This window comes from Vipera berus, assembly GCF_964194415.1.
Source record: "Vipera berus genome assembly, chromosome: 11".
In the NCBI taxonomy this organism is placed as follows: Eukaryota; Metazoa; Chordata; class Lepidosauria; order Squamata; family Viperidae; genus Vipera; species Vipera berus.
This window is the reverse complement of record NC_138214.1, coordinates 16,298,690-16,320,240: the sequence shown is the minus strand read 5'-3', so window position 1 is coordinate 16,320,240 and position 21,551 is coordinate 16,298,690. Positions and strand designations below refer to the sequence as shown.

The window sequence follows — 21,551 nt, the reverse complement described above, 5'->3', positions numbered from 1 at the left end:
GAACCCCAAAAGGGGGTGAATTCTATAACCAAGATAACCGGATCAATCTCAAGAGCACGTATCAAAGTATAACATCCTTCGTCATCACCGTCAGCCATTCAGTTGGGTCCAACCCTTTCAGCTTCATGACCAAATGAAGTTTAGTTGACTAGTAACATACGGTAAAGAGCAGATCAATGGAGACAAGGCATCATGTTTGGAATGCACCTTATAAGTCCCTTTGATTTCAGTGAGTGTATTCTAGCTCTGATTACAACCCAAGTTTTAGGTAGAAGACACACATCACAGAGGATTCATACATTACATGAAGCTATGCTTTGCTTAGGAGAGTTGAATAAGCCACCTTACAACTAAATCATAATAAATCAGCTGGACACCTTCTGGATGCATAGGTTTCAAGTCCAAGAATTCAGAGCAGCGGCCATCTTTGACTGGATAATTCTGGCAGTTGAAATCCATGCACCTCAAGGCTAACTGGGTTAACATGAAGTGTTAGTGCCATTTTATAATCCCTTGATAAGGCCACACTTGGTATATTTCATTCAGTTTTGGTCACCATAATATAAAAAAGATGTTGAGACTTGGGAAGGAGTGCAGAGAAGAGCAAGAAAGAGGATTAGGGGCCTGGAGGCTAAAACGTATGAAGAATGATTGCAGGAATTGGATATGTTCAATTTAATGAAAAGAAGGAGCAGGGCTGACATGACAGTCTTCCACTATTTGAAGGGGCTGCCACAAAGAAGAGGGGGACAACCTTGTGTCCAAAGCACCTGAAAACAGGACAAGAAATAATGGATGGAAAACAATCAAGGAGAGAAGCAACACAGAACTGAAATTTCCTAACAGTGAAAACAATTAACCAGTAGAATACTGTGGTGTTCTACTGGTTAAATGATATAGTGCTCCAACACTGGAGATTTTTAAGAAGAGACTGGACAGCCATTTGTCTGAAATGGTATAGGGTTTCCTGCCTGAGCAGGGGGTTGGACTAGAACAGGGATCCCCAAACCCCGGTCCTTGGACCAGTACCGGGCCACGCCATGCCAGCAACTAGTCCACACAAACAAGCAAAGCCCCATCCATGGGATGCAGGCAGCACACAAAACCACACACCCTGTGGAAAAACCTCTCTCCACGGAACCGATCCCTGGTGCCCAAATGGTTGGGGACCTCTGGACTAGAAGACCTCCAAGATCCTTTTCAGCTCTGTTATTCTGTTCTGTTAACAAAAATAGGTTAACAAAAGCCATAACAGCTTATGACCACAATTGAGCCCAAACTTTATGTTGTTAAGTGAAACATCTGTTCAATGAGCTTTGCTTCATTTTATGGCATTTCTTGCCACAGTTGTTAAGTGAATCACTACAGCTGATAAGTTAGGAACCTGATTGCTAAGTGAATCTGGCTTCCCCATGGACTTTGCTTTTCAAAAAGTCTCAAAAGGGGATCCCTTGACCCTGGGACGCTGCGATGGTTACCAAGCGTCTGAATTTTTGATCACGTGACCACGGGGATGCTGCAAAAGTCCTAACTGAAAAAACGGTAATAAGTCACTTTTTCAATGCTGTTTTAACTTTGAATGGTCACTAAATGAACTGTTATCAGTCAATTACAAACTACAGTGGTTGGTTCACACAATATGCTTGGCCAGCCGAACAAGCTACAAGCACATCTCAGTCCGCACATTGTATTCACAGAAGTCTACACAGGCGGAGGCTGGGTCTATAGGGCATAAAAAAGGCACACTTCCTAGCTCTCATCAGATAGCAATATTTAGGGGAAGGGGCTACAAGCATGCCCACCCTATCTGAACTGGTAGGGCACAAACCTTGAGACAGCACCAGGAGATTCAGAAAATGGTTTGTGCCATTTAAGAGTTAAGAGTTAACATTTATGCAGCTAGATGGGATAGCACTGAATTGTGCGTACAGTACATGTGCATCCATCTTCCTCAATCTGGCGCCCTTCAATTGAGGTGGACTTTGGGGATCAAGAGCCATTCTTCAAGCTCTCGGGACACAAGCAATGATCTGGCTGTTAAAAGGGCTGGGAAGGAAACAGGGATTCATTACAGATTCTGTCAGCAGATTCTGTGAGAGGGATCTCGGAGTCCTAGTGGACAATCCCTTAAATATGAGCCAGCAGTGTGCTGCAGCTGCCAAAAAAAGCCAACACAGTGCTAGGCTACATTAACAGAGGGATAGAATCAAGATCATGTGAAGTGTTAATACCACTTTACAATACCTTGGTAAGACCACATCTGGAATACTGCATCCAGTTTTGGTCACCATGATGTAAAAAAGACATGGAGACTCTAGAAAGTGCAGAGATGAGCAACCAAGATGATTAGGGGACTAGAGGCTAAAACATATAAAGAACAGTTGCTGGAATTTGGTATGTCTAGTTTGATGAAGAGAAGGACAATGGGGAACATGATAGCAGCGTTCGAATATCTCAGGGGCTGCCACAAAGAAGAGGGAGTCAAGCTATTCTCCAAAGCGCCCGAAGGCAGGACAAGAAGCAACGGATGGAAACTAATCAAGGAGAGAAGCAACCTAGAACTAAGGAGAAACTTCCTGACAGTTAGAACAATTAACCAGTGGAACCACCTGCCTCCAGAAGTGGTGAATGCTCCAACACTGGAAGTTTTTAAGAGGATACTGGACAGCCATTTGTCTGAAATGGTATAGGGTTTCTTGCCTGAGCAGGGGGTTGGACTAGATGACCTCCAAGGTACCTTCCAACTTTACTATTATGATTGATTATGATTATGAAGTCATGACTGTGGTCACCGTCCTTGACTTGCAAACAAGACAGCGTTCAGAAGCCAGCCTTTTGGTTTAAAGGGCATTTTGGTCCTCAACTTCGTGACTCCCGTGGTTGCTATAATTCTACCCTTGGCTCCTTTGTACAGTAGTTGAGAGAGATCAGCCACAGGGAGTGGACTGAAGCTCACAAGTCCTCCTCCTGGGGGAAAAAAAACACCAAAACTCTAAGAAAAGGGTTCAACTTTGTTTCCAACTTTGCTGGAAGGAAGCCTTATTGAACTCAGCAAAGTTTATTTCTGAGCAGGCACCGTTGGATCACAAGGAAGTCTGAATGCTGAAGAATCAGTGCTTTCACACTGTGGCATTGGGGAAAGACTCTTGAGAGCCCCTTGGATTGCAAGGAGTTCAAACCAGTCCATCCCACTTCGGCAGACCCGGTAGCTAATTTTTTGTTGCCCAAACCCAGAATGGACTTCCGGAAATGGCATCCACACAGAGAACCGGTTGTTCACATATTTTAATCCCACCACTGGTCCATCCTAAAGGAAATCAACCCTGCTGTTCATGCTGGCCAGGGAATTCTGGGAGCAGAAGTCCACAAGTCTTAAAGTGATGTGTTAGAAAAACATGGCCTGGCAGCTAATGCCCCCAAGTTATCACGTTCCCTTTGTCATTTGGCCTATGCTTCTGCCTGGGGCCAAGTGGTTGCCCTACTTAATCCTTTCAGTCAGCTTCTGTGCAAATTCACACAGAAATAAATCTGCCTGAGATCAGTTTATTGCTCTGCGGGCATGTAATTAAAGGTTTGTTGGCTGATAGATATTCTCTGCTCTGAAATAATTCCACAATCTGCAAACCTCTCCAGTTTGCGAGCCAAAGCCTCATTTGAAATGTGCCTGGGGTAGAAGTTCAGATTTATGGATTTCTTTAACCTGCTAAAAAAAATTGAGATAGGTGGTAAGTGATGACTGCCCCTACCATATTGATAATGACGTGGTTACTTTTTCCTCCTCCTCATTAGTCTGAAAGATAAGCATTATCCTTTTTCAGACTTGAGCTAAAACAAGGCTACAGCTGCTTTTTCCACTTACTGAATCTCAATGTTGAAAAAGTTTCAGTGCACAATTACAACTTAGTCTAGGCAACATCATTGGAATGGAATGGAATGGAATGGAATGGAATGGAATGGAATGGAATAGAATAGAATAGAATAGAATAGAATAGAATAGAATAGAATAGAATAGAATAGAATAGAATAGAATAGAATAGAATGGAATGGAATGGAATGGAATGGAATGGAATGGAATGGAATGGAATGGAATAGAATAGAATAGAATAGAATAGAATAGAATAGAATAGAATAGAATAGAATAGAATAGAATAGAATAGAATAGAAAATATGGAATGGAATGGAATGGAATAGAATAGAAAATATGGAATGGAATGGAATAGAATAGAAAATATGGAATGGAATGGAATGGAATAGAATAATATGGAATAGAATAGAATAGAATAGAGCTGGAAGGGACCTTGAAGGTCTTCTAGTCCAGCCTCCTGCTCAAGCTGGAGAACCTATACCATTCCAGAAAAATGGCTGTCTGGTCTCTTCTTAAAAACCTCCAGTGATGGAGCACCCGCAACTTCTATGTATTTAGAATAGAATAGAGCTGGAAGGGACCTTGGAGGTCTTCTAGTCAAACTCCCTGCTCAAGCAGGAAACTCTATACCATTTCAGACAAATGGTTGTCCAGTTTCTTTTTGAAAGCCTCCAGTGATGGAGCACCCACAACTTTTGAAGGCAAGTTGTTCCACTGGTTAATTGTCCTCACTGTTAGGAAATTTCTCCTTAGTTCCAGGTTGCTTCTCTCCTTGATTAGTTTTTATCCATTGTTTCTTGTCTTGCCTTCTGGTGCTTTGGAGAATAGGTTGACCCCCTCTTCTTTGTGGCGGCTCCTCAAATATTAGAACACTGCTATCATGTCAGCCCTGGTCCTTCTTTTCTCTAGACTAGCCATACCCAATTCCTGCAACTATTCTTCATATGTTTTAGTCTCCAGGCCTTTAACCATCTTAAACATCAGATAGTCCTAACCATTTTTTCAACCTAGAAGAATGTAGGACATCCAAACTGGCCAGTTTTTGGTCAGTGGCAACAATCACCAAGCCAGCATCTTTTAACATCCTTTAACAACAACCCTTATGTACCATTCTTTGTTGGCCACCCAGATTTGTCGAAGTGCTATGGCAGAATCCTGATGAGTAATTATTTTACAAGATTCCTCCTCATTCTTCTTTTCACTGAAAAAGATATGTGAAATGTTTTGATAGTCCCAACATGCTGATCGCGTATCTCCTGAGGCTGCAGAGCATGCAAAATAAAAATAAAACGATCTGCAAAAGTGATTCATTTCAAAGCTATTCCTCCAGCACCAAGCCTAGGCTGAAATCCAGAATGTTAGGCTTTCTAATCATCCTGAAAAGTAACATTCTTGACGCATTTCTGACCCATGTGAAATTACACGCATATCTTCTTCTGCTCAAGAGCCAACAGTCAACTCATAAGATACATCATTTGGAAGAAATCAGTCTATTAGTGGTGCAGTGTACATTGCAAATGCAGTAATCTATAAATCTACTCTAGATGTATTGGATATTACCAAAATGTGGTCACAACACTACACAATGGTTCTAGACTGCAGAATACTGTCCTTCCAAATTCTGCTTGAGTTAAAAATGCTCATCCTACCACTGATCAGTGCTAATGAGCAATGGTATGGAATATGACAGGGAATTCTCTCTCTCTCTCTCTTTCTCTCTCTTTCTCTCTCTCTCTCTCTCTCTCTCTGTGTGTGTGTGTGTGTGTGTGTGTCAAAAACATTAAGATGGCAGCTACACATAGCCCTCAACTTATGACCACAAATTTCTATTGCTAAGGAAGACATTGCTAAGTGAATTTTGCCCTGTTTTACAAGGTTTCTTGCCACGGTTATTAGATTAGTTAGTAACGCGGTCATTAAATGAATCTAACTTCCTCACTGACTATGCTTGTCAGAAGGTCATAAAAGATGATCGTGTGATCCCGGGACACTGCAACCATCATAAATATGAGCCAGTTGCCAAACATCTGAATTTTGATTAGGCTGTTCTGTACCAGCCTGCTACCGGCCCTGCAGAAAAGGCAGGGACAACCCCTTTTACAAGAAGGCAAGAGGGTGGAATTACGCCTGCCAAATTTATTGCTACAAAAACAAATAGAACAAGACACGAACCAAGAAACAGGAGCTTTTCAAGCGGTTGCCTTCAGCAAACCAGCCCTCCCCACACAAGTCCTTTATAAAGAGGTCAGGGCGTGGCTTCTCTCTGCCTCCTTCCGAGGAGCCCCATTGCCTTCCTCTGTTTACTCCTCATTGACTGCCTCCTGCGTCGGGCGTCCTTGAACAGGGCCAGCTGTGGGTCATCTTCATCCACGCTGTCAGGCTCACACAGCTGGGTCTGCGTCGTGACCAGGTGAGAGGGGCCTGGCTGAGGGCTCTCATCAAGCTGTCCAACCCCCTCAGCAAGCTCTTCAACACCCCCCTCCTCCTCCTCCTCTGAGTCGTCCAACCCAACTGCCGAACCCACAGGCTGACCCTGAATCACAACATAGGCGACCATGGGGATGCTGCAAACTGTCGTGTGAAAAATGGTCTTAAGTCTAGTTTTTTCCAGTGCTGTTGTACTTTGAACGGTCGCTAAATGAATGGTTGTAAGTCATGTATAACCACACAACTGAAGATCCACCTAACCTTTTGTAACTTTGCATGTGAGCTACGTGTCAAAAAAGGGTGGAGCTTCAATCATCCGTTTCTAGCCACTGTCTTGATATTTTGAGCACCACAGATTCCCTTGAGGTTGGATATGTATAACTAGAGCCCTGTTTCTCAACCTCTGGAGTTTTAAGATGGGTGGACTTCAACTTCCCCTTGCTGGCTGGGGGATTCTGGGAGTTGAAGTCCACCCATCTTAAAATTCCAGAGGTTGAGAAAGACTGAATTAAAGAGTCCATAAGGTCCATTTCAGTCTACTTTGGATTGGGTCCTGCACTCTCCATAGAGGAAATGGATGAGAATGAGTCCCAGTCTTCCATTCATCAAACTTAGTGAAGCAACAAGACTGGAAGGCGAGAGGCGAGAGGCCAACTGAAAGCTGGGTTTTTGGAAGATGATTCTAAGTCGGACCAAATATTCCCGTTGCTGTTCTCATTTACTTGCACGAAAGGGAATTTTGCTTCCAAAGATTACTTCAAAGGAGAAGCATTTTGGTCAAATCCTCACGGGAAGACCATGGATGTTCTTGCACTGATTGAGGGAAGAGGTCTCTCTCATTTGTAATACTCTTCCCTGCACCTACCGCAAACCCTCCCCGCCTTTCTCCCATTCCATTCAATCCCAAGAGAATGTCCAGGTTGAGAAAGACAAAGTCAAGTTGGGAAATGTGGGTTATCAGGGAGGCTTCAGAGTGATGGAGACTCTAGAACAGACATGTCAAACACAAGGCCCAGGGGCCGGATCCGGCCCGCAAAGTGGTTTCATGTGGCCCATGAAACCATCCTGGAAACAGTGAGGGAACAGCCCCCACTGCCTTGGCCCTGGCCCAGAGACCCTCCTTCTGACAGAGACCCTTAGATCTGTCCCACTCCTGCCCAGGCCCCCATAGGCACCCTTGATGCAAATGATGTCCATGGCCACCCAATAGGCCATACACACTCTAGCCACGCCCACCCAGTAGGCCACGCCCACCCTGGCCATACCCACCCGGCCCCCTGAGGGCAACCGCAATGCTGATGCGGCCCTCAATGAAATTGAGTTTGACACCCCTGCTCTAGAATGTCTTTCCACCAGCGGGAGCTTCAGCACATTCTCCCTCAGTGAGAACAGCTCCCAAAGCCACCATGAAAAATCTGAGCAAAATTCTCAAGCCTCTGGAGAAGAAGATTTAAGAACAGCAAATCTTTTGGTGGAGAAGAAAACTTTTGAGAAATTGCAAGGACAGCAGCTTTGGCAAAGCTTTCCTTCTCCCCCAAGTTGGGGTTGACTTCCAAAGATTGCATAATGCATAATACGTCGTTGCAATAAACAACTTCAGACCTGACTCCCCCACTTTCCCAACATTTTCACTTGTACTTTATTCGTTGAGAGGTTTAATAAAATTATTAAATAAGGGGGGGAATTAGTTGGGACTAGCTTCATTGCTATGGTTCTTTGACTTTTAAGCGAGCGGCAACTTTACACCATGTATCTGGTAGTAAACTCGGCTAATACAGTTAGTCCACAACTTATGACCACTTGTTTAGTGAAAGTTCAAAGTTTCAATGGCACAGAGAAATGTGACTTATGACCAGTTTTCACACTTATGACCATAGCAGCATCCCCATGGTCACATGATCAGAACACAGACATTTGGCAACTGGCATGTATTTGACAGTTGCAATGTACAGGGGTCATGTGATCCCCCTTTGCGACCTTTTGACAGTCAAAGTCAATGGGGAAGCCAGATTCATGTAACAACTGGAGTGATTCACTTAATAACTGAGGCAAGAAAGGTCAAAAATGGGGCAAAATTCACTTAACAAATGTCTTGCTTAACAACAGAAATTTTGAGCTCAGTTGTGGTTATAAATTGAGGACTACCTGTATCTCACTTCCAAACAGACATGGGAGTTCATTGTCAGCAACAAGTAATGATGAGTGCATTTCAGAATCAGAATCAGAATTGAGCGGGAGGGGATCCTGGAGGTCTTCTAGTCCAGCCCCCTGCTCAAGCAGGAGACCTTATATCATTTCAGACATGTGGCTGTCCAGTCTCTTCTTAAAAACCTCCAGTGTTGAAGCACCCACGATTTCTGAAGGCAAAGCTGTTCCACTGGTTGATTGTCCTCACTGTCAAGAAGTTTCTCCTTAATTCCAGGTTGCTTCTCTCTTTGATCAGTTTCCATCCATTGTTTCTTGTCTTGCCTTCTGATGTTTTGGAGATGTTGTGATTCAGCGTCAGCCTGTGGTTTCGGCAGCTGAGTCGGACGATTCTGAAGAGGAGGAGGAGGAGGAGGGGTTTGGAGAGCCTTTGGTGTCAGAGGAAGGTTCTGATGCACCGCAGAACTCTCAGCCTGGCCCCTCCTATCTTGTTCCTCCTCAGACCCAGCTGTGTGAGCATGAAGGATTGGAAGAAGACGATCCACAGCTGGCTCTGTTCAGGGACGCTAGGAGCAGGAGGCAATCTAGCAGAACTGAGCAGAGGAAAGCAATGAGGCAACTCGGGAGAAGGCAATGAGAAGCCACGCCTTGGGACTGCTGTTAAAAGGGGAATGTGTGGGAGGTGCTGGTTGCTGAAGGCAACCGTTTGAAGACTTCTGTGAGAGTCCTGGTGTGTTATTGTTTAACTCTTTGTTTTTATTGAAAAGTTTTACAATACATTTTTTAACAAAGCAAAACCCCTCCCCACCCCCTCCCCTCTCCCCAACCCTCCCCAACACCTCCCTCCCTTCCCCCTCCCCCCTCCCTGACTTCCCAGAGCTCAATACAGGGTATAAAAATACAAACAATCATAGTCTACCTTATGCAAACAACAATAAACTATTAAATCTATCGCACTTTAACTCTTATAAACTAACTACAAGCAATATAAATATCACATCAATACTTATTCAAATGCTAGGTGAAACTTTTTAGTCCCATATTTATTATGGATATAATCAATCCATCTTCTCCACTCCACAATATATCTCTGTTGCGATTGTTCTTTCAAATGTGCCGAACTTTTTGCCATTTCTGCCAAGTTTGAAACTTTTAAAGTCCACTCGTCTATCGTAGGCAGTTCCTCCTCCTTCCAATATTGCCCTACTAAAAGTCTCGCTGCCGTTATTGTTTAACTCTTGTTTAACCTTTTTGGTTTAAGTCTTGTTTGAACTTTTCGTTTAACTTTTGTAAATAAATTTGGTTGGGTTAGTTCTAGCCTGTTGATTATAAAAAGGGCTTGTCCCTGACATTCAAACAGGGCGGGTCATAGGCTGGAACAGAACAGGAGGTTGACCCCCTCTTCTTTGTGGCAGCCCCTTAAATACTAGAATACTGCTATCATGTCCCCCCCAGCCCTTCTTTTTTCTAGACTGGCCATTCCCAAATCCTGCAACTGTTCTTCATATGTTTTAGTCTCCAGGCCTTTAATCATCTTAGTTGCTCTTCTCTGCACTTTTTCAACATCTTTTTTGTAATGTGGCGACCAAAACTAGATGCAGCTATAGTTCCCTTCTTAAAACATTTTAGTTTCACTGGAATGAACCACCAATATTTTAAGAATTGTTTAAGTTTATAGCTGGAAATGGATGATAGGCTGGTCCATGTACAATACCTTGTTCAAAGAAATGCAAACTAATCAATGTAAAGTTTTATAAAGGAAAATCTGTGCACTGTACTTTATTTTTTTAAAAAAATGACTTTCTTTTCTTCTGGCTAATGGGTTGCAGATCTCAGCTCCTTGTAGATTCTAAGCTTAACACTTTCATCCTAAGTCAAGGAGCATAGAATGAATTGCAGATTTCTTGATGCCCTTTTGGAAGAAGCAAGAAGCTCAGATATGGGCATGGCAGAGAACACGTCAGCCAGAATGGGCCCCAGGTGGTGTTCACAGCACTCAAAAACCAAATACACAGGTATAGAATAGGTGGTACCAGGCTCAATAGGGAGAGGGATCTTGGAGAGGGATCTTGGAGTCCTAGTGGACAATCACTTAAATATGAACCAACAGTGTGCGGCAGCAGCCAAAAATGCCAATGCAATCCTAAGCTGCTTTAATAGAGGGATAGAATCAGATCAGATGAAGTATTAGTACCACTTTACAAAGCCTTAGTCAGACCACATCTGGAATACTGACTATAACCCTTGAGAGTTGAAGTCCAACAGAGGTTTACTGCAGACAATTCTGAACAGAGATTGAGTAGGAGTCCAAATAACATGGATTGCGCTTTGGAGAAGAACCCTATTCTCTTGTGGGATCCAGATTGGGGCAATCCATGGTGGGTAATTCATTGATCTTTACTTTTACCAAAATTTTGGCTTGACTCTTTCAGTTCTTCTTTTTTGATGAGCTTTCAACCGATCTCAGGCAACCTTCCCCGGCTTGTCTCTGTCCAGAAATAAGACCCCACCCCAAAAGTTGCTGGTCACTCTGGCCAATGGAACTTTTGTAGGCAGCAATCCCACACACCTGGAAAGTGTTACCTTGGTTGAGGCAGACCGTGCGTGTGCAATTTATTAAATTTCTGACGCAAATTTATAAAGGGATCCTATTTACATGGGTGGCTTGATTGTTGTTCTCACTGCTTATAAACTGCCTGGAGCACATTTTCTTTGTGAGTGGAAAAGGGCTATGGGTCTCCTAATAAACAAATTAACTAACAAACAACACATAAAGCAACTCTTATAATCAAGGAAAGAGGATTTCAAGCAAAACTGAGCAATGACTCTTAACCGAAAATGCCTTTTTTAATCCAGCATTGTTTCCTGTTGGTTTTAAATCTGTTCCTTTTCTTTCTCCACTCAAGAAAGCAAATTATTTTAAGCAACAACATTAGCAAAAGAAGAAGAAGAAGAAGAAGAAGAAGAAGAAGAAGAAGAAGAAGAAGAAGAAGAAGAAGAAGAAGAAGAAGAAGAAGAAGGAGGAGGAGGAGGAGGAGGAGGAGGAGGAGGAGGAGGAGGAGGAGGAGGAGGAGGAGGAGGAGGAGGAGGAGGAGGAGGAGGAGGAGGAGGAGGAGAAGGAGGTCCAAATACAGACTAGGAATGCAAGGCAACCCTTAGTCATCTGAGACCAAATAAACTCAACAGGTAGCCCTGGGTCAGATTTACCTTGACCTTTCAATCTAGAACAATTCCCGTTATCCTGCAAATCCTACTCCCCACTTCCTCAGCAAGGTTATTCCCACATTTAAGAAAAACACAGGAAGATCTAAGGAAACGTATGGGGAAACGGAGAAGACAAAGCACAGGATCTGAAAATAGAAGTGAAGCCCATACATATGGCAGCTGGCTCCAGATTGCTGCAAAAACTTCAGGGCCATATGCTTTCTCCATTCCCTATACACCAAAAGAAGAAGAAGAAGAAGAAGAAAAAGAGGAAATGGAACCTGGGATTGTTTCATTATCAGCAAAGAGCTTCAACTCTCTTGTTGTTTTTCCCCCTTAACAAAATGCTTTGGAAATTACAAAGCCCCATTTGCACAACTGAAAGCTTTGCCGCTTTAGCTACACAACCACGTCCCTTTTGTTCCATCAGGGAATTGGGTGTTGTTCGGCCCAGCATGAGGGGCAGCAGAGGAATTAAAAGAAAAACAAAACGTACAACTGGATTGCCTAAAGTTTTGCGGAGGAAGAAACGGATGGGCTGTATCCACTGCAGGGAAAAAAAAATAAGAAATTCTGAGCCAGCCACCATTTTGACTTCCCACTTCCCATTGTTCTGAACAATGTGCCTGGTTTCCACCCCACTCTGTGCTGAGAGCCATTCAGAGCCATTCCCTTGAGGCTTGGACTGATCCATTAGCAATTATACTCTCAAAAGGAACACGGGACACGCGTAAAATCAGACCTGTTTTATGACTCTTAAACTTCATCAAAATAACACTGCTTTAATCCAGGACAGTTAAGACGATTAACCGCTGCATGTTTCTCTCGTGTTAAAAAAAACTGCCATTTTTGAAAGGCATATTAGACTCAAGACTGCAGCCTGGAAAATGACATTTGTGCTTCACAATCTTTAAGGCGACATTTCCATTTGGAAATGTCCTCAGTGAAGCTATTCTGGATGCCTCTGCAGTTCTCATATGGACCCTTAACTCTTATAAAAATGTCTGAAGTAAAACATTCTGGAGCAGCAAACAGATAAACAGAATTAAGATGGTTTGGGAAAGGGGTGGGAATGTAAAGGTTTATATAATCCAATACAATCCAATACGGTCCAACCCATCCATCCATCCATCCATCCATCCATCCATCCATCCATCCATCCATCGACTTCTAACCTACATCTTCTGAAGGACCACAAGGAGAGAGTTACTATATTTTCCCTGCAACAGCAATCTAGCAATTTAGGCTGAGCTAAAAGTGGCAGGTTCAGAGCCATTTCGTAAATTGCCCAAGATGAGAGTGAATTCGAAAACGGTCCCTTTCCATAATTTCAAACCTCAGCAGTTCAACCTACACCAGTTGTCGGCAACACCGTTCAATAAAATCTAAGTGCAGGTTTAGGGAACTCTCTGAATCTCACCCCTCTACCTTACAAGTATCTCTCTCAGCACTGAATTACAAAAATAGTCATGCTGCACAATGACTTCGCCACAAAGGCAAACATGATAGAGCCGTTCCTAGAAGACCCATGCCTATAAAAAGCTCTTTAATGAATATTTCCGAAGCAAACACTGATTTTATCTCCAATAACTTGATACATCCAGCACTGCTGGGGTCTTCCTTTTACTGAATGTAGTTTTTCAGCTGCCTATTTAACTTTCAACAACAGGCACCTCCATTTGTTTGTTTTTCCTCCCTTTCTTCCCCCGAGTTCCTTCTTCATTTCACGCCGTGTGTATTTCACACTGTAAGCCTGCCTCGGTTTCACAGCTTATACGTATGTTATTGTGTGTGCCTTTGGGCTAAGAGTAGGGATAAAAATATCTTATGGGCTTTGAATCATCCAGCCCGTCTGACATGACTTTGATATCTTGTCTTTTCGTTGTAGTAAAAAAAAAGGGAAAAAAGAGGAAAAGCTGGATCGGAGATCTGGTCCCATATGAAAATATCTTTGGGTGATTCATCCTGCCGCTGCCTAATCCTGTTCTCGTTGGCTCAGTCTCCTGTTTCAGCAAAGGCTTTCTCAGTCAACATGTGCTTATGCGAAGTGGCATTTGCAGATCATAATATGAGCTGGCAAATGGCTACTTCTCTCTCTCTCTCTCTCTCTCTCTCCCTCTCTCTCTCTCTTTGCCTAGCAGATGAATAAATAAGTAAGGAGAATACAAATGGGTTGTGCAAAAACATTAAAAAACACGTTAGTCTAAGTGGGGTTTCATATGGTTTCTCTCCTGGTGCGCCCCCCCATCCACGTCCCATTTATTTATTGGTTTATTTGATGGTAACCTACCTTTATTATTTTTTTATTTATTTTTTTATTTTAATTCCATTTATATCCCGCCCTTCTCCGAAGACTCAGGGTGGCTTACAAGCTTAGCAGTAGCCTTCATTCTATGTATATGCCTGCTTATTAGGGCTTTCACACACACCCCAAGCGGCATTATTACAAAGTCAGCTTAATTGCCCCCAACAATCTGGGTCCTCATTTTTCCTACCTCAGAAGGATGGAAGGCTGAGTCAACCTTGAGCCTGGTGGGATGCGAACCTGCACTAATTGCAGGCAGCTGGTGTTACTTAAGGAGGCATTAGCCCACTGCTCCACCAAGGCTTATAAATAACTCAAGGTGGCAAAAATATCCAACCAACACACCTTCCTCCTCCTATTTTCCCTACAACAATCCTGGGGGGTGAGTTGGGTTGAGACAGAGTGACTAGTCGAAGGTCACCCAGCTGGCTTTTCTGTCTAAGGCAGGACTAGAACTCATCGCCGCCCGGTGATTGGTCCAAAGTCACCCAGCGACCTTTTGTGCCTAGGGCAGGACTAGAACTCACCGTCTCCTGGTGATTGGTCCAAAGTCACCCAGCCACCTTTTGTGCCTAAGGCAGGACTAGAACTCACCATCTCCTGGTGATTGGTCCAAAGTCACCCACCTTTTCTTTTGTGTCTAAGGCAGAACTAGAACTCACTGTCTCCTGGTGATTGGCCCAAAATCACCCAGCTGGTGTTCCTGGCTAAAGCAGGACTAGAACTCACTGCCTCTTGTTTTTTACCTGGTGACTTAACCGCTAGACCAAAATGGCCCCTTACTAGATATGGATATGAAACAGTAACTGGTGGGTTTGCTCATGCCCACAAGACAGTATTTGTGATATAATACACTTTGCTTTTCTAATGCTGTGGCCCCATTACATGTTTTTCATCCCTGCCCCCTGTGCACAACTAGCTGGGGAATTCTGGGAGTTGAAGTCCACACATCGTAAAAGTTGCCAAGCTTGAGAAACATTAATTTGGTGCAATCCTTTGCAAAGTGGGAAACCTGATTAAACTACTTTTGAAGGCTGCCTATCCTTCCTATTCATAACATTTCCAGACATGGAGTACCTATTTACCATACATGCAATCACCCGAGTGTGTTTTAGGACAGTTTTGCCAAAAACTGGCAATTCCTTCCAGTTTTCAGCAAAACCGCGCCCATAGTGAAGGATTGGTCCCCTTAAGCTTATAAAATTGGGTTTGTTGACTGACCTGTTTTATGACCGTCACAACCTACAACTGCTGTGGGCAGACTCTGTTAATGGTTATGATGCATAAAATGTTCGTGTTATGACTAAAGAATCTGTTTGCAAGGAAACCTTTTTAGTTACAGCACAGCAGATCAAACCTTTGGCAAAATCATTTTTCTTTGATTGAACTGAAGCCCACAAACCATCTTTATATAAACAAAGCTCTTCCATGGCTTCTGGTTATTGAGGATGGGTTGCTTTTGTATGGTCTGAGGCAGATTTTTATTTATTTTATTTTTTTGCAAATTCCTTCCCCCCCCCCCCCTCTAATGAATTGCACAATTAAATGCCAGATGGACAAACTGAACATAGCGGTTGTGTGAATTGACCACACAAGTTGGAAAGAGGTTATGGCTGATCTTCAAACGAACAGACTTTATTGCCTTATTTCCAAATGAAGAAAAGCCCAGCCAAGGCTATCTGTTCTCCATCCTCAAATGCCCTCTGGACAGAAATATGGGATATAAATGGACTAAATCATAATAAAACTTTAAATAGCCATCTCACTGAATCCAAGCTGAATGCAATGGGGAGTTAATCAGGCTACAGGGGGAAAAAAAATGGTTTTTCTTCCACCTGAAATCCTGGAAAGCTTTTGCTGTTATGAAGGGCTAGTGCTCAGTTCCACACATACACCAGTATGTGAGTCAAAGAAACTCACTTCAGGAAAAAGAAATAACTGTGATTCCAAGCTGGTTTGCTCAGACAACCATTGTTAAAGCTAACCACAAACCAATGGTTAAAATGCAAGGAGGAGGTGGATTCTACTCCTGCCTTAGACATGAAAACCATCTGAGTGACTTTGGGTCGATCACCAGGAGACAGTGAATTCTAGTCCCGTCTTAGGCATGAAAACCATCTGGGTGACTTTGGGCCAATCACTAGGAGATGGTGAGATCTAGTCCCACCTTAGGTGTGAAAACCATCTGGGTGACTTTGGGCCAATCACCAGGAGACGGTGAGTTCTAGTCCCGTCTTAGGCATGAAAACCATCTGGGTGACTTTGGGCCAATCACTAGGAGATGGTGAGATCTAGTCCCACCTTAGGCGTGAAAACCATCTGGGTGACTTTGGGCCATTCACCAGGAGATGGTGAGATCTAGTCCCACCTTAGGCATGAAAACCATCTGGGTGACTTTGGGCCAATCACCAGGAGATGGTGAGTTCTAGTCCCACCTTAGGCATGAAAACCATCTGGGTGACTTTGGGCCAATCACCAGGAGACGGTGAGTTCTAGTCCCACCTTAGGCATGAAAACCATCTGGGTGACTTTGGGCCATTCACTTTCTCTCAGCCCAACCTATCTCAAAGGGTTGTTGTTATGAAGAAAACAGGAAGAGGAAGAAATATGTGTGTTCAGTGCCTTGAGTTAATCATTGAATGAATGATTGAATGAATGGTTAATTAGTTCGTTAAAATCAGAGCACATCAACCAAAATTCCTTAGAAGAAACAAACATTTCAATGCTTCTGATCTGATCAGGGACTGGGAAGAAAATAAATTTGAGCTTTGTCCTGCAGACATTAATGGTGAACAAACCACAGCCTGATTGAGGAGATGCTGGTCTCCTTAGGGTTTCCCCTCCAACTCTCCTCAACGCAACATCTGGAAAAATGTTTCTAGGAGGAATTGCCATCTAGTGGTATCTCAAGGCATTGCCTTGTACACGGCCCGCTCTATTCCCCTTGGCATCCAAAAATGGACGGGGTGGTGGTGGGGGGGGGGGAGGATTCTAATTGGAACCATCCCTATAGAAATCCCAGCCAATTAAGTTGACAGCATTTTTTAAATAGTTCTGTCTCTAAAGGAAACCAGACTGAACTCTGGAGCAGTTCAACTATAGGCTGCATCTAGACCCTCACCCCATCCCAGCCAAAGGAAGCAGCTTTTCTGCTCTGGATTCATCCAACTTTCCACCTTAAAAGGCAACATGCATGTCCACAGACTGCGATCCAAAACGGTTAGGCAGATTGTTACCAGCCCACTTAAATGTGGTCTCGCTTGTGTCTTACTCCACGTTTTTGATGCGGAGAAGTTCTTTCCAGGAGCTCATGAACCAGAGAAGGCTCCCCTTCAGCACTTTTTTCAAGCTTGACAACTGTAAGATGTGTGGACACAAAGATGTCAAGCTTGACAAATATCATCCTTGGGCGTCCTCCTGGATTCACGGCTCAATTTTGAAGATCACATAGGAGCCGTGACCAGAGGGGCTTTTGCCCAGGTTCGCCTGGTGCACCAGTTGCGACCCTACCTGGACTGAGATGCCCTACACACAGTCACTCATGCGCTCGTGACCTCCCGGTTAGACTACTGCAACGCTCTCTACATGGGGCTGCCCTTGAGGACCACTCGGAGGCTTCAGCTGGTGCAGAATGCAGCCGCGCGGGTTGTGATGGGGGTTTCCCGATACTCCCATGTAACACCTCTACTCCGCGAGCTGCATTGGCTTCTGGTTGCCTTCCGGGTGAGATTCAAGGTGCTGGTGATGACCTATAAAGCCCTAAATGGCTTGGGTCCGGGATATTTGAGGAAACTCCTGCTGCCGGCATCAAGCTCCCTTCATCCTGTGTGCTCCCACAGGGAGGGTCTTCTCAGGGTGCCGCCGGTAAAAGATTGCCGCTGGATAACACCCAGGGGGAGGGCCTTCTCTGTGGGTGCGCCTGCCCTCTGGAACCAGCTGCCCATGGAGCTTAGGACTGCCCCCGACCTTCGTTCATTTCGCCGGAACCTGAAGACCTGGCTCTTTGAGCTCTCCGGCCCAGGCTGAGAGTTTTTAATTGGGGTTTTTATATTTTTTCATGGATCAAATTTAATTATTTTTTATTATTTTTTATTTTTTGTATTGTATTGATGTTTTTAAACACCTTGTAAACCGCCCTGAGTCCTATGGGGAAAGGGCGGTATATAAATCTAATAAACTTAAACTTAAACTTCTCAAGCAAATCCTTTTCCAACAACATTATGAATGATCCAGACATATATGGAGCATATTGATACTCAAGCTTGTTAATTTCATATCTGAATGAGTCATCCCAGTATAACTTTCAGAGACCTATTTTCTTCCTGACTTCAAAGCAGCTTTCCAGAGAAGTTTATCTGCAAATTCTGGTTGTGAACCATCACATGTTAATGATTTATCATGTAGAAATTCAGCTGTGAGTCATTACTAATATATTTGCTGTCCCTGCCATATCTTGGCCCCGTCATCTTCCACTGAGGAATTTGGTGTTCCCATGCGCACAACCAACTATTGAAGTCTCACCTTGGTTTGGCTGTCTTGTGGTGAGCATATTTGGTGCACCCAACCTATTCAAGTTTCGATGGATTATGCAGACTTAGGAAATGGGTTGCTTCAATAGCTGGATGTTGTGGCGTCAAAGCTGATCTGCACTGCAAAGTAGTGGCCAAGATTTAGGGCAGGGGTCTTCAAACTTGGCCCTTTTATGACTTGTGTACTTCAACTCCCAGAATTCCTCAGCCAGGCACCCTGGCTGAGGAATTCTGGGAGTTGAACATAAGTCATAAAAGGGCCAAGTGTGAAGACCCCTGATTTAGGGTTTCTCAAGCGGATCCACAAAGTATTGACCTAAGGTCAACTATGTGGCCAGCATGGTGATGAGGGACATATGAAAAGCACAAAGGGAACTTTGGAAATACGGTTCTGGGCACCCTCTAGACACACCTACCTCTGCATGTGGATTTTATCCCCAGTATACATATGAAGGGAAAAACATTCATATGGTACATTAACAGGGATTCTTCTGTGTCTTGACAATGTCCCTCTCTCTCTCTCCCCCCCCCTTTCTCCCTTACCTTCTTCATCCAATTTTCCCCATAATAACAACCCTGTAAGGTGTGGGTTGGACTGAGAGAGAAGTGATTGGCTTAAAGTCACCCAGCTGGCTTTCATGGCTAAGGCCGGACTAGAACTCACCATCTCCTGGTTCCTATTCTGATGCTTTAACCACTAGACCAAACTGGCTATTATATCCGATAATGTAATGTAGTGTAGTGTACAGTAGTGTAGTGTAGTGTAGTGTAGTGTAGTGTAGTGTAGTGTAGTGTAACGTAACGTAACGTAACGTAATATAATATAATATAATATATCATAAAAATAAAAATAAATATATAAAATTGATATATAATTTTATAGCCATATCACCAACCTAGCAAAATGAATTAGGACTAGAGAGACAACGTCTTCATCTCTATTGCTGGTCCAACCAGCCTAAGAACTTGCACGGCAGGTGATGCCTCCAGAGAGGCACAATATTAGGAGAAGGAGTTAAATAGTTTGGCCCAGAACAACACACTTAAGACAAGAAATTCCAACTCTTATTTTGGGATTAATCATTCTGTTTGAGTGGCACGTATTTTTTGAACAGCAAAATGTGGCAGTCAACTCAGTTAACCCAACCTTCTTCAGGAACCAACAGAAGGAATAGGATGACAGACAGAGAAAATTTCATATGAAGTGAAAAGAGGAGGTTGGGGTGAACAGCAATAGATAGTATCTTTTTTTGGGGAGAAAGAGTAAAGGAAAGGAGGTTTTGGGTGTGCAACAACAGCAGCAACAAAAAAACAAGCCAGAAATCCTTGCTTTCTTTTGCAGAATGTTAGAAAAGAAAAGCACACCACATCCAAAGTAAAATTCATCCCAGTCAAAATATCAAGTGACAGCATCCTTTAATTTTTGAGTTTCACTGCATTGGTCTCCTATCAAGCCAAATCTAGGTCCTTCCAACTTTGTCTTTGCATATAGCACAATTTTCAAACTCAAAAACAGAATTTCAGCATCAGGGCAAACAGCAAATGCCACAAGCTGGACTTGGAACCTGGATTCCCCAGTTGCTCTCATATGGAAGCTCCCTTCCATAGCAGATCTTTCATTGTCCTATGAACTCTTCTCATTGATAAACATCTCTCCAAGGTTCCAGGTAGAACCAGGACATAAGAAGACTTCCAAAGTTCTCAACCCCATTTGTGGGCAGAAAAATTTGGGTGGATGAAGACGTTCTTGAGAAGATTCTGAAGATCTGGATGGCAAATTCTTTTCTGAGATCTTTTCCTGGGATTGAAGGGAAGTAGGAGAAGACCACCAGCCTTGAGACTGTTCCCAATTCCCCCTAAATAATAGTGGTCAGATGACCACACACCATACATTATGGTTTTCTCCAAAATTCTGTCTTGCTCTGAGAGAAGCTTTGAAAGCAAAATTCTTTTAGTCAGATTGAGTGACTAAACTGTTCTCTGTTTTTTATGCTTAAACAAGTATGCCAATGATTACCTTGGTCTCTTCTTTGGGCAAAGTGAGTCTCTACAAGTGGACTTATTCATGAATTTGTGAACAAATCCCAGGACTGTAGATTCATAAAAGCATGAGCAACAGTTAGGAAAGACAAATATGTTGACTCGTTAGTCACTGATTTTATCTAGGAATCTCACTGAGGGCATATAGCAAGGCTGTCCAACCTTGGCAACTTTTAAAACTTGTGGACTTCAACTCCCAGACTTGCCCAGCCAGTTGCTGACTGGAATTCTGGGAGTTGAAGTCCACATGTCTTAAAGTTGCCAAGGTTGACCATCCTTGGAATATATATAGTAATTTGACTCCTGGGCGTGCATTTAAGTCAAGCTATCACCCAAAAATAGAAGGCACACTTTAGGAAAATGCCCTCAGCAAGGCACTAAGTGAGCGGCTGATGAGGTTTTGCACCTTGACTGGCCACAAAAGTTCTTGAAATCCAGACCTCCATTCTCAGCTCCGGCCAGGACAGAGCTGGCTTGGCATAAATTGGAAGATTTTGCTTAGGAGTGGCATTGCTACCCAAAAGGATGCTGAGCGACTCAGGTGGGTGGCAGACAGGGGAAAAACTAGACCCTTTCCAAACTGCAGCAAAGGGTCCTGGGAACTCCAGTCCACATTGCCCCAAACTCTGGAAGGCTCCAGGCAATTTGCAAGACCAAATCTGGAAGGTTCCAAGCAATTTGCAAGAAGACCCAGACACTTACCTTGAAGCGCCAGCATTAAGCAAACAGCCAAGGCAACCTCCAACTTGACACTCATGTTCTGGTGCGGACAAGAAGGTGCCCAGCCCAGGATGCCCGCTTAGGCCCCTCGCCGGCTGGGGTGGCAATCGGCCAGGGGGTGTCGGAGCTGGCTAAAAAAAAAAAAGGGGGGGGTCCTCTCCTTCTTTCCTGATGCTGCCAAGATCGACGCGGTCCTTCCTTCTAAGTCTCCCGCGATCTCTCCAGCGGGGCTGGGGGTCAGCAAGAAGGGAAGCCGGAGACTTCGAAGTTGGCCGAAGCGTCGGGGCTGCCGATCTTCGCTAGGTCCCGGTCTCTT

General features: G+C 43.7%; 1 protein-coding gene across 1 annotated transcript in view; it reads right to left on the bottom strand.

The window, feature by feature from the left end:
- The window catches only part of LOC308673190 (vascular endothelial growth factor receptor kdr-like), a 191,013-nt gene extending 169,700 nt beyond the window's left edge, over positions 1–21,313 (bottom strand). The window contains exon 1 of the mRNA XM_081336687.1: positions 21,218–21,313. Within this exon, the coding sequence (XP_081192813.1) occupies positions 21,218–21,272 (55 nt within the window). The 5' untranslated portion in view covers positions 21,273–21,313. The remainder of the gene's footprint in view (positions 1–21,217) is intronic.
- Between the last annotated feature and the right edge of the window lie 238 nt (positions 21,314–21,551).